Source organism: Eleginops maclovinus, chromosome 11 (assembly GCF_036324505.1).
Source record: "Eleginops maclovinus isolate JMC-PN-2008 ecotype Puerto Natales chromosome 11, JC_Emac_rtc_rv5, whole genome shotgun sequence".
NCBI classification, from domain to species: domain Eukaryota; kingdom Metazoa; phylum Chordata; class Actinopteri; order Perciformes; family Eleginopidae; genus Eleginops; species Eleginops maclovinus.
In genome coordinates this window covers 21,020,170-21,033,447 of record NC_086359.1, presented here as the reverse complement: position 1 = coordinate 21,033,447, position 13,278 = coordinate 21,020,170, and the positions used below count along the sequence as shown (strand labels likewise).

Below are 13,278 nucleotides of genomic sequence, written 5' to 3'. Positions count from 1 at the left end.
AAAAGGTAAAGGGCCCTAACAAAATATCTCAAGTAAAATAAATTGGAGAGGAACACGCACACACACTTGGCAGATACACACACACCACATAAAAGCTGACAGTGGAAGGGCTCCGCTGCACAGGCTGCTCTTCAGGGACTCCCCGCTCCACTGAGAGCTGCCTTCACCCTGACATTCCTGCACAGAAAAGAAGCTAAATATTTGAGTGCGCTTTTTAAGCTTAATGGTTCAGTGAGCCAGGTTTGTTGCCGTGGTTAGACTCCAGGCTTGGTGAGGCTTGTTGCAGCCAAAGAATGAACACACACACACACCTTGAATCTCCCTTTCAATGCTGGGGGGCAATCACAGCTAACAGGTCGCCCCTGTCTTGAGCCCGAGCCAACAACCCAAGAGGCGGAGCAGAGGAATACAGTAGGAAGCAGGCAGATCAAATAGGAAAAGCATAACAACTTAAAGGAAATTGGACGGGCTAACTATGTGGTGTTCCTCTGGGCTCGACTAACAATAGAGATGTAGGGATAGCTTCCTGTTTGGAGAGACTTGGGCAGGGAAAGCGGATGTATGCAGAAAGCTGTTGTATTGTTATTTTTAACAATTTAGTGCAGTATCACAGAGGATGCTGATGGCCTATTTTCTACCTCGAATACTCCCTGATGTTAAAAATCAGCCCTCTGGTTCGTGTTTTTACCCCAGGAAAGGGATGCAGGTATGAATGAAGTGGCTCCACGCTGCCTTTAAGGAAAGCTTCACAGCTTTGAAATTATAGTAGTTGTAACATGGCCTTACATTTTACCTGGCCCCTATCTGATGCCCTTTTAACAGCCAGGTATAATTCATCCATTAAATACTGCCGGCTCAGAACCTCTGCTCCTCTTGGTTTGACGTACCTTATGTTTCTTTCCAGGCTCACGCTCTCCGCCTGCCTTATCCTTCTTGTTGGAGAACGTGAACTTGACATCTCCTTCCTCGAAGGCGTAGGGGTCAACCTCCGGCTCGTGGTCTCCGTCTGTGATGGCAGCCGATAGGTACTGGTTCCTCCTTGCTCGGTACAGCTGAAGGCGTTCTTCAGACACCTTCAGTGGCCATTTGGTCGTAGACATCACCCTGGGAAGATGGAAAACGCAGAGTGTGAGGATGACTATCGGAGAGTTTAACAACTCACAGGCATCAGATAGCACCTAATGTAAACTTTAGAGCTATATTATATGTGTAGACTATTTTATTAAGGGATTCTGGATTAATAAAGCCCCATTTGAAACTGTCGTGTCAGCAGATCAGTCATGGTGGGCCGAACAGTCTCATGTCTCCATTGCTGCCTGTCAAATTTTAAAATGTATCTATGGTCAGGACTATTGTCTTATTTATTGACTTGATTCATTAATAGTTTTGTATATATAAAAAAAAAAGTGTAAGGCCTACGTTCAACATTTTAAATAATTCCCCCACTTATTCTTCTGTGATATGATGTAAAAACAAATCTTGTTATGAAGGACAGAATATAGGTCAAACAAACTACTTCAAAATGAATCTATATTTTGAATTTGGACAGCAGGAACATTTCCTCAACTGCTCCTTCGGCCTCATGCTGCCGGATATCATGTGTGGTATCTGCCACCGTGTTGATCTGCAGAAACAGAAATGGCAGCGATTGCAAACAGCTCTGACAGCTGTCAGGCAAAAAAACTGAATGCATCATGTTTGTTGTCAGACAATTACATTTCGAGCAGATTTATGGAGACGTGGTGACACTCACAGTTCACACACTTACTGACAGACACATTTATCATTTGTTACTGTGACTATTGAAATGTGGCTCTGATGGTGGCCTACTTCTTCCTTGCATAGAACAGGAGGGACAAAACGACTGGCTGCTGGGCCGGAGAGGAGGGGCTGACCTTAGTGTTATCCCTCCCCTTCACTGTATTTCTCTGCACCTCCGTCCTCTCGTCATGACTGTCCGGCTCTGATGTGAGGTGATGGTGTGCAGTGGCCTGGGCCAGAGATTAGCCGCCATTCAGAGTTGTGGCCGGGGGGATTACGGCTCACTAGAATAGCCATTCTGAGCGCTGGCCACTTGGGATTGCATAACCCCGGCAATAATTCCCACAATGTTCACCCTACGGCCTGCTGGTCACTCTGCCTGTCTTCCCGCTGCACAAGCCCCCCTCACTCTGTCCATTGTGAGCCTTGGATTGGCTAGAGGCTTCTTATTGGTGCAAGTCTCTCTCCAGACTGCCAAAACGAGAGCCAGCGGGTAGTATATCTTACATTTTCAACTGTATTACAAAAGATGAGGAATATCTTTATCCAAGCCAACCATAACTCTTCCTCTCTCCGAGCTCCAGTGTGTGTGTGTGTGTGTGTGTAGGAATCGATGAGTAGTGCTGGCCCTGCACATTGGTGATGTATGATGTCAAAGGGCAAATAGCGGGAGATTAACATGCTGTACGCTGCTAAGCGCTATACTGCACATTCTGAAGCTGAAGGAGGAGGGAGGGTGGCTGAGGTGGGTTCTGCATCATTTCTCTTTCAAAAATGTTTTTCTGGATTATTTAAACTGCTCTAAAGCAGCATTGTGCAACAGTGGAAGAGGTTAGAAATGCAGGGGTTGGCTGCCTATGAATGCTCGTCCTCAACCTTTATAATTACTGACTTTAACGAGCCAATGGTGATGATATTAGCATGACATATTGTTTCTGATTAGTCTTACATATAACTTAGAACCGCATTCAACTTTTTATTTCTTTGTTAGTGACTCAACACTCAATCCTGACAATTATGCTATTATAAAACATAACGTTTGCAGGCTAGGTGGGTTTGGTTGGTTGGCTGCGGTGGATTGACTCTCATAACAGGCCTGCTGTGTAAAACTGGTGCACATCATGAATGACAAGTTGAGAGGACTAGAGAAAAAATGTATTTTTGTACTGTGTAAACTGTATTTATTAAATCTATAATAAGTCCTCAGGAGGTTGATGCAAACATGAACACTCCTAACTTCTCATTCATGCTGTGACTGGCTCAAACCCTGTGTGTGTGTGTAACAGAGGGTGATGAATTGTAATTTAACAACTGGCAGGTGTCACTCACTCTGTGACCGACACCAGGTTGTCCTGTGATGCCGTAGCCTCGTCCCTCAGCCTGTCCAAGGGCAGTAGTGGCGTGGGCAGCTCGGCTTCTTTCCTGCGGGGCAGATTGAATAGCCTCCATGGTGCGTGTGAGCTGTCTTCCTCCGGGTTGACCCCTGCGCCCACGTACATTGCGGGCTCAGTGGTATCGGAGTAGTTTGAGGCCCCGTGGTGGGGGTGATGGGTGTGGAAGTGCTGATGTAGACCCTCGGGCCCTCCGGGTTCCTCGCCGCCGCCCTTCCCCCCACCGAGGCAGGGTTCCGACGGAGGCTGGTAAAAGTGTTGGCTGTTGGGGGTTGAAGGGTTCTTCATGCACTCCCCTGATTCCTCGCCACGCTCGCAGGGGTGGGGGCTAAGAGGTGGAGGTTGCGGGGAATTGGACTGTTCTGACTGCCCTATGTTGACCCCCCCACCGTGGAGCTGGGTGTTTTTTTGGATGCCAGACACATCCGTAGAGCGCATACTAGTGAACCTCCCTCCGTCCTGGCCCCTCATGGCTATCCTCTGACCGGCGGTGGCCTCGGCCTCCATGGAGGCGTCGTCGCTGGTCATGCTGCGATGATGGAAGGGCGTCTGGGGTCTTTTCTGCTGCTTGTCACTTTTCTCTGGCTTCTCCCCCCCAGCTTTGTGCTTGGTGGGAGTTTGGGAGGGCTGGCCTGCTGTAGGTGTTTGGCCCGGGGTACTGCCTGTTCGCTGCTTCACTGATTTGTATCTGCAAGGTGGAAGACAAACAGGGAGACAGCATTGATTCATCAAGCCATAAAGATGCACAGTGAGATTTTTCTCATATTCATGATATGCAAAATCTGTAAACCCTCCCATCTGCTTCTTCTAGAAAACAATTAACTCAATTCCCTCCATTCTGCAATGGGGAAGACCCAGCAATTTATCTCAAATCAATAAAATAATTAAACACTGTATACCACAATAAAGTTTCATGTCAGTAATATTTAATCACGGATATAGTGTTCTTTAATATCAAGCACATGACATGAAACCTTTACAAACATAACAAAACAAAAAGAAACGGTGACCTTCCGGTTCCCAAGCCAAGTCCCTATGGACTTCTGATGGATGTGGTTTAAACAGGCAGTAGCTCTGCAAAACAAAAATTCAGCTGAAGATTTTAACTTAGGAAAAAATACTTCAATAGACGTTATCAAATGTCTCCAAGATTATGATTCATTTCTTGATCCAGAAACAAATTGGATCAAGAAATGGAGGTAGGACATTCTGCTATAGCAGTGCGAGTCACTCACATAGAGGAGAAGAAGGAGAAGAACTGTGCTTTACTTTAGCGTTACCATAAATCGCCTCAGTGTTCTCACACTTCAAACAGACCGACTACCTTCAGATTATGATATAGTCCTACTAAACCGAAGAACATTGGTTACTGCCTTAGGGTGATGAGAGTAAATAGGGCTTGTATCTGACGATGTAGGCCCATGAATGTGGACAACCTGCTGCAAGACCCACTGACCTGCAACAGCAACCTTCTAATACCACTACCACTGTCAAACATCTGAGTGTTAAACGAGAAGCTGGGTCTAGCTGAGGGCCAGTGCACTGGTGTGTGCTGACAATTAAGATGTGGAGATAAGCAGACTCATGGTAGGCTTCCATCTACAGATCAAGGCTAATGGCCATTAAACCTGGCAGCGCAGAGAGCTTCCCATATCTGTGTCGCCAAAGAGCTGGGTGGCTTCCAACAAATTAACATGCCCCAGCTGACTGGGCCAATCCTCTCTGCTCTTGTCTGCTGCCCAAGCCGGCTCTCCTCTCTCTAGGTGGGAGAAAATCTGAGTGCAACGGATTCCCCGATGGAAGCTTGCCCACGCTAGCAAGCAAGGCATCAACCAATCAAAACACACACAGGTCAGCTTAGATAGTACTTGCTCATTAGCCATTGTCCACTGATGGGGCCTGCAGTCTGCAGAGGATGGCACGAGCTTGTGTTTACATGTACACATGTGGGTAACGCAGCTGCTTTCAACTATGGCAAGAGATGTTAAGCTGAAGACTGAGGACTAACCTGGAACAGCTGCAGTAGGACCTCTGTGAATGCTCCACAAAATCCCAGGCTGCCGCTTTCTCACTCAGCTCTTCGTCACAGGTACCGTTGGTTGCGGCTGAGAACTTCCGCCTTGGGAGGAAGAAAAAAAACCCGTCTTAAACACAATTCTTATGTTGGAAATTCTTTCTCGTGGAGTGATTTTATTGTAAATAGATCCAACACAAATCTCTAAATTGAGACCTGAAATCCTGAAAAAGTGCACAGCCTGTTGGTATACAATGTGGAATGGTGGGAGCTTGGTGGTTGGGGAGTGATTTCATCGCTCTGCTTGGAGAGAAAATATTTTGTCTGACAAGCCCAACAGCTAACTCTGGCCGACATTATGTGCTTGGTCAAGGGGCAACAGATCCCGGGCTGCTCTCAATGTGTCAGATTCACTGATGGTGAATAACACAGCAGGCCATGTGACTAAACTGCAAACTAACCCTTACTTTAATCACAAGTAATTATTGTTTTTCTGTTATTTTTGTATGGTTTGTGTATGAGAATAATAATAGAATAACTGTGCCGTTATATAGAGTGTAAATGACAGATGTGCAGTCAGAAGGTAATGGAAATGCATATCAATGTTTTTGTCATGAACATGGGTCAGTGAAATAAATTGTGCAGATTTAAAAAAATAAAAAACAAATTGAGGGAATATTCAAGTAATGACCTGCTTCACACCAGGGCTAAAATACTCTTATTTGTAGTGCATTTTTAAAAATTAACTAGGCATGGCTTCAATTGTATTTTTATAAACTGAAAATTCGATTTTAGACTTTCCAAGCATCCTTAAACAATCTGCATGACCTCACTCTTCTTTGCTCAGCTTGCTACATTTAAATCACACCTTGTTGCTAAATGAGCTGTTAAATATTACACTTTTTGGCAAATATTATTGGACCATTTGACAATGCCCTCAGCTCTGCACAAATATGGATTGTTATTGATTGTTAACAATAGTTAAAGGTGTTTACGGTTCGTAAATCAACCACACAAACATGAGGTACAAAGAGAACTGTTTTCTGTTGAATCAGTCTATGAGTTTTTGGGTTACTCTTTATAGCATTGCTGATCAATGGGACAAAATGAGACGTACTTGTTCCGGGCTCGGTTGATATTGCACTCTTGCCAGACGTGCTCCACCACCTGAGTGGATAACCTGCGTGGAATCTTTCCTCCGTGGTGACTTGTTTTGTCCACGCTGAACGCATCAGATGTTGAAGGCATCTTAACCCACTTCTGGGCCGAGTGAGAGTCCACTGGGGAGGGAAAGAGCAAGGTTAAAGAGATGTAACGAAAAGCAATCCCCATTGTAACACCTAACTGAGGAAAATGTACACTACCTGTCTGTGCCTCCTCAGGCGATGTGGGAGGGGTGAGGGTCACCAAAGACATGGCGGGCTCTCGCTGGGAAGCAGGCACTTGGTGGCCACCCGGGTAGACGGCAGTGCAGTGGGAGGACCCCACAGGGGCCACAACAGGTATGTCTGCCTGGGGAACCAGCACTAAGCATGCTGGGTAAACCATCCGCACACCACCTGCACACACAAACGCAGGGAGTTCAGCAACCAAAGCGGCCGAGACTCAAATCACATCTTCTCACAATATTCCAACTGACCTACGAGGACCTCAACAGAGGCCAGAGAGTCATCTTCCCAGTCCATGTCCTCCACCTTGTCCTCTGATATCCCACCCTTGGCGCTAGGGCTGATGGGATAGAACTGGTTCCACTCCTCGATCAGCTTCTGGGTGGGCGGGTCTGACATCTTGAACGACTGGCCTGTCAGTGTCCCGTTCAGGCCAAAAGGACTCAGGATAACTAGTCAGAAATAAAGGGGTGGGAAGGAGAAGAAGGACAATGTTAGTCAGCGTGAGGACATCTTCCAAACAGAATCATCACTATCCTTTTCCTCCTTTTATCTTGTCCCAATTCCTTCCTTTCATTAATCCTTCTTCTTGCCCTTTCCAAACATTATGATCTTGGAATCATATCACCCGTCATTGCCTTTCTAAATTATACATTTTCTCATCCCATTTTTACACTTGCAACAATCTTATTCTTTTCTTGATCATCCTTCCTTTCTTCTTTTTCTCCTGTATGCTTTCATCTCCCTGTCACTCTGCCATCTCGGGCAGATTCAGCAGCGCTGACCTTTCCAGAGCAACGCTGGACCCAGCCAGTCCCGGCTGACTCGCCAAATACTTACAGAGCAATCCAGACGCCAATTATTGGCAAGCGGTGGCCTCTCGGAGCCCATAAACAGAAGCTTATAAAAAAGGGCCAACTCACTTGACTGCACAGACATATGAGAGCCACACAGCGAGCTCATCAGTCTGCTTATAGAACAGAGCTACATCCATCACAGAATGCAGATACAAGCATAAACTGCATGCATAATGCATACATATGAGCACAGAAACCATATCATCTCAACGTGAGAGATCATATATAGACACACACACAGCGTCTCTGCTTGTTATGCATACACTCTCTTTCTCTGCATCATACATTTGAATGAGTAAAAGGTGTATAAATGGATCTACGAGCAGACTGGCTGTGTGGCTGGGTTTGTGAGAGAGCATTAATTAACGTCCCTCTCTGAGCTGCTTTTCCAATGTGTCACTACTACACTGGATGGCCTCTGTCCCTATTGATCCTGCAGCTGGACCGAGGAACAGCTTCCATGATGGGAAAAGGCGGGAGAAAAAGGCAAGATATATATTTCTTAAGATTGAAAACAAACCACATGTAGATGTTATTTAAGGCCAGCATTTAAACTGCTACCTTCAATGAACAGCTCCGGAAAAAATTCCACTCCAAATTGTTCTTAAATACATATACATATATCGCAGCCATTCCAGTGTCAGTTGAATTTCAACATAGAGAAAATAGTCAGTACAAAAATCATTTAACTCAAAGACAAACCTATAAATAATAAAACATGACAAAGTTATAATGCTGAAGTGGTCTCTTAATTGTTTCCGGGGCTGTATTTAAATGTAGTAAATCAGCCCTCCATCAGTGTCCAACACAAGCATCGGAAGCTAACAATCCAGCCTCAATGTTTTGTGTTTACCATGTGAGAGCTCTATGATAAATCATCTGAGGCATTTCTTTCCAAGAATTTTAATTTTTGCAAGGGGGTAATGAAAACAGAAGGAGCTGTTAGATGAAGCTGCTGCAAAAACTCCAACTACTCCTAACTGTATCCTGCTGTTGTGATATAATGACTCACTGTATGTGCAGCATGAAATGAAATTATGATTATAAATAATATTGAATGACTTCTTTACTGTAAACTGACAAACCAGCTGCTCTCCTAATGTAAGCTCATAGACTGTTTGCTTTTGTATAAAACCTAATTTGATAGAAAAATCAAACACTTTTTGGTATTTTAGGAGAGTGAAATAACGTAGGAGAAAGAGCACTGTGAAACATTACTTAGTACCACAGAGACAACCCAGGAACATTTAAAGATGAGAATAAGAAAGCTTTAAAACACGTTGTCTTATCACACTGTCTTCACCTACAGAACACACTATGTCAGCTAAAGCTGCCCCGCAGAGGGAAGAACAAAAGGTTGTGTAGCGGTACACAACAACATCCAGTTATGGTCCATCATATTAACCTTAATTAAATTCAACCCCTATTCCCTTTCATTGCTGCGTTCCTTACTGCACACACACCGCTGAGACCTGAGGCCGGTTGTGGAAGAGAGATCAAATTCAGCACAATTATGGAAATGGTTTACCGTTTCCCCATCACCACCCCTCCACGCCCTCCTCTCTATCCCTTCTGCCTCCCTCTCTCTCTGACTGCGGGCCTATCTCCTGCTCCCTGAAGACATGTCAAATGTGCTCAGATCAGGGTAATGGGCTGAGAGTTCATTACATTCACTCTGCGCCCTTTTATGAGGTCACATCCTGGAGAGGTCTGCCTGCCAGAGCGCTCTGCCGCGCAGTAAACCAAGCTTGGCAGAGATGAGGGGGAGGAGGAGATGGATGGATGGATGAAGAAGGGGGGGTGGGGGTGGGATCAGCCTTCCCTAGACGCTATGCTTGGTTAGCCAGGAGGAGATTCACTGCGGCGGTGAAAACAGACACCTGAGCATAGACACAGGCCAGACTCAGAGACAACACACACAGACTGTGCTGAGAGAGTCTGCTTCGTAAAAATCAGTGACTCTCAACATAGGGTGAATTTATCTTATGGTGTGTTTCCTTTTAAAATGAGAATTCATATTTTAAAATATATATTTTGGGGTTATTCTTTAACCCGCAAGCGCCTTTTTTTGGATAGAAGGAATTGAAAAGGTGAGACGGAGGGGTTGTGCAGGAATTACTGAGTGGAGGAAGAGATCACAATTATTACTCTGGAAGAGGCTTACAGAGAGGGGAGGGCTGAATCACTTCAACTGCAGGGAGAAGAAAAAGAGCTTTTCCTCATGGGTCATTTTTGGTTGAAAGGCTGAATTAAGGAATCGTAAACTCCAATCTAAAGTCTCAAGTAGTGTTTATTTTCCAGCTTCAAAGGGGAGCACATTTCGATTTGGAAGCATGTTGGCGTGTAAATGTGTGTAGAGCTGCCTAAATTAGTGGATTATTCAATTAATTGATTGTCAGAAAGTTTATATACAGCTTTATTTTATTACCTATTAAGATTTCCACACTCACAATGATGGATTTTCCCTGTTATATATAATTTTAAATGGAATAGAAAATGGATATCTTTGAGTTTCGACTTGGCAAAAAATATATTTAAAAAGATCACAATTAACTTTTGAGAAACTGGGATGGACATTGTCACATGAAAAAAATCAACCCAGAAAATTAATCAATAGAAATAAATGTCAGCTGCGGTTTTATGGCATGTTGTTTTTTATTTAAAAGGGGGTCAGTAATGTGATGCTTGCTTCAGAGAGAAGGAAAGCAGAATAATGGTTGATGCAGATAATCATGACAGATCTGTTTCAAATGTGTGTAATACCCTCATTTTATTTGTTCAGAAAACTCAGAAATGTTTTTCTCATTTTAAAAGTAAATAGAATATCATAGTCATTCCATTAAAATGTCTCTGGCTGATTGGAAAGGCAAGCAAACAATGGTTTTGGGATTTACAAAGCGTCTGGCGTAAGGTGGGGTAATGAATTTAGAGCCAATGATGGAATATCATTAGAGGCACACGTTTTATAGCTGCACCACTCTACACTATCATTTAAAGGGACTACAGGGGCTTTGCTTTTTTTCAACTGGCTGCGAGCCAATCTGTAATGAAGGACAGCCTGACAGAAGATGTGCATTATGTTGGCAGCAGCAGCACACACAGCTTGCTAATTTGTTTCATAAAAACACTACACTTGCACTAAGCATTTGCAAGAAATATATTTAAGCACAATTCCCTTATCTGCTGTAGTGTACTCCACATTATCTCTTTGGAGAAATACACTGGGTGCCGTGCGCCTGTTGTTATTTTGAGTTTAATTCCTGAAGATTAACGTGTTTAAGCAGAAGCTATTTCTTAGATTCTTTGCGTGCAGTATTGTTTGTTAATTATTATTTTTTTGGGGGGTTTCCTAAAAATTAAAGTACTTGCAGAACAGCCACTACAGTAAAAAATGACCTTCCAATATCTGATTAGCAATAGATATTCTGTTTCACTGTGTTTTCTTTACAGCAGGGACCTCAACTCTTAATTTTTAAATATTCAAGAGAACCGTGACAACTTCATGACTTGAAGAAAAAATCCTGAGACATATGTGCATATATGCTTATACAATGGTATAACTCAGAAAGCTGCTCTAGTACTGTGAACATTTTTCCCAATTTATCATTTCTGGTGAGCCATTTTAAAACCATTTGTTGTGCATTCATTGATTAGAATGCTAGTTTTGGTCGAAATAAATACATTTATAAAAACATAAATAAACATGAGGTCATTTATCTCCAAATACAGCTCCGTAAAAAATGAAGAGACCACTTCAGCGTTATCATTTTCTTTTGTTTTCTTATTTATAGGTATGTCTTGTGTCTTAAAGGATTGTTTTATTGTATTCTATAAACTACTGACAACATATCTCTGTTTTGGAATTCAAAAGACACTGGAATGGCTTCCATACATGTAGAGATTGAGATTCCTGAGCTGTATATTTCTACTAAGCTACAGTATGTGAAAGATCCTCCTCAGCTGACCTTTCATTTTAAATGAAATTGCAAAGCAGAAAAAACATCAAAAACAAAAGCGGTCCCATTGTGTGGACGAACATGCCAACGTCACATGGCTTCTTCTGGATTCTGTCAGCTGATCGAGGCTTTTTGTTTTGGATGAGGAGCCAAGGAAGTCGCTCGTAATACTCTCTCTCCCAAAAACTAGAAGCTCAGAGAACATGTAAAATTAACTTTTTTGCAATCCTATTTAATAAAACATTTAATCTAAATCCTAACATTAGATATAGCCTACACTTTCTAATGTACCTTTATAGGCTCATTGTTCAAGTGTACAGGCCATCATGTCTCATTATAATCATCCACCACATTATTTTCCTCACTGATAGACAAGAGGCCCTCCAATTATTATTATATACATATTGATTGGAATGTCATTTAAATGTATAATAGAAGAACAACCTTCTTATTTACAGTAGAGCATCAGATTGGATAAACAAACGCACCCCTAGCTGCAGCGTAAAAAAACCCTGTCACATGCATACTTGAGGGTAATGATTTGGCTCACCAAAACTGTGTAGCTATCCACATGAGGGTCAAATCTAAGAGATACATTAGAGCAAAACACTGTTTGTATGTGTGTTTGCTTATCCAGCTTCCTATCAGATTTTTAGGAAAGAGACATGTCATAATGACAACCTAAGGCAAACCTGCCACATATTGACCTCTTATCAGGATAAGGCCGTGTTTGCTGTCGCCATGTAATACGTTTGATGTTATTGTTTTAGCTCTAACAGTGCATTTGAACCTTCCTCTCACAAACAGCTTAGTTTTGGACTGGAGACCCACCTTGGAAGGGGCTGGATGCCTGCTGAGCCAGGGTGAGGTGCTCCTCCGTCAGGTGGTAGACGGGCTGGTGCTGGTTGATCTCCACACTGGTGCAAACGTTGCTCTCGCCATGCAAGAAGAAGGTGAAGGCGCAGGATAGGTGTTCACTGTGAGGAGGAGGAAGAAGAGGAGAGAGATGAGTCATTTGAGATCAGGCTGCTTTAATATGCACCTTTGAAAAGTGCTGCTAGGCTCAATGATTAACTCCAAAACAGTGCGAGGATGAGGAGCGACTGCTGCAGCGAAAAGGAAACAGTCTAGTACAGGGGATGTGAAAGCTACTGACAGAAAATATGATATAAAAGTCTATCTGTTTTTTCTTTACAATGGAATCTCTCCTATCACTCAGTGTAAACGTGAAAGACTCTCGAAAGATAAAGTCAGAGTATGAAGCCGGGGTGTAAAAGAAGACACTCCCTTTAAGCTCTTAATGTTCTGGCACCTTCTTATATCACCAATACTGTTTTATGTTCCTGTGCGAGCCCTAACGTCTTCAGCAGCAGGCCTTTTAAAATATTACTGAATTCCTCAAATTGTTGAACATCCATCCAAAAACATTAAGAATTGAAAAATTCACCTTAGCCTATAACCTGCTTCTGTTCGTTCATACTTTTAATTGTTTATTTATTGTTTAGATTTAAATATATGTCGTTTTTTTCTTTTGTTTTTTTTGCATTTGAGTATTTGTACTTATTTCTGTCTTGTGTTTACTGAGTTTCTTCTTTTAATTAAACTATTTAATTGTATTTGAATTTTTATTCTATTTATTTCTGTTGCCATTTTGAACTTATTGGAATGTATACATGCTGTGTGCTAATATGTTTTAACCTCTGACCTTATTATTAATGTGTGTATACTATGCTTAAGCCTGTATCAAATTGTTAAGAGAAGAAGTACTTTATTGATCCCAGTTTGGGAAATGTTTGTGTTGCAGCAGCATAAAAACACAAGGCACAAGGAAATGGTGATGGTGGGAGATGTGTGTATTATAATATTCCTACAGAAATTAATGTTGCCTGCATATTTTCTGAGTAAAGGTAA

The 13,278-nt window shown here is 42.7% G+C and overlaps 1 protein-coding gene across 1 annotated transcript in view; it reads right to left on the bottom strand.

Moving 5' to 3' along the window:
• med13a (mediator complex subunit 13a) overlaps positions 1 to 13,278 on the bottom strand; it is an 80,047-nt gene that overhangs the window by 22,713 nt on the left and 44,056 nt on the right. The window contains 7 exon segments of the mRNA XM_063895585.1: positions 888 to 1,104; positions 3,091 to 3,840; positions 5,161 to 5,271; positions 6,284 to 6,446; positions 6,531 to 6,725; positions 6,806 to 7,006; positions 12,199 to 12,344. Coding sequence (XP_063751655.1) covers positions 888 to 1,104; positions 3,091 to 3,840; positions 5,161 to 5,271; positions 6,284 to 6,446; positions 6,531 to 6,725; positions 6,806 to 7,006; positions 12,199 to 12,344 — 1,783 coding nt within the window.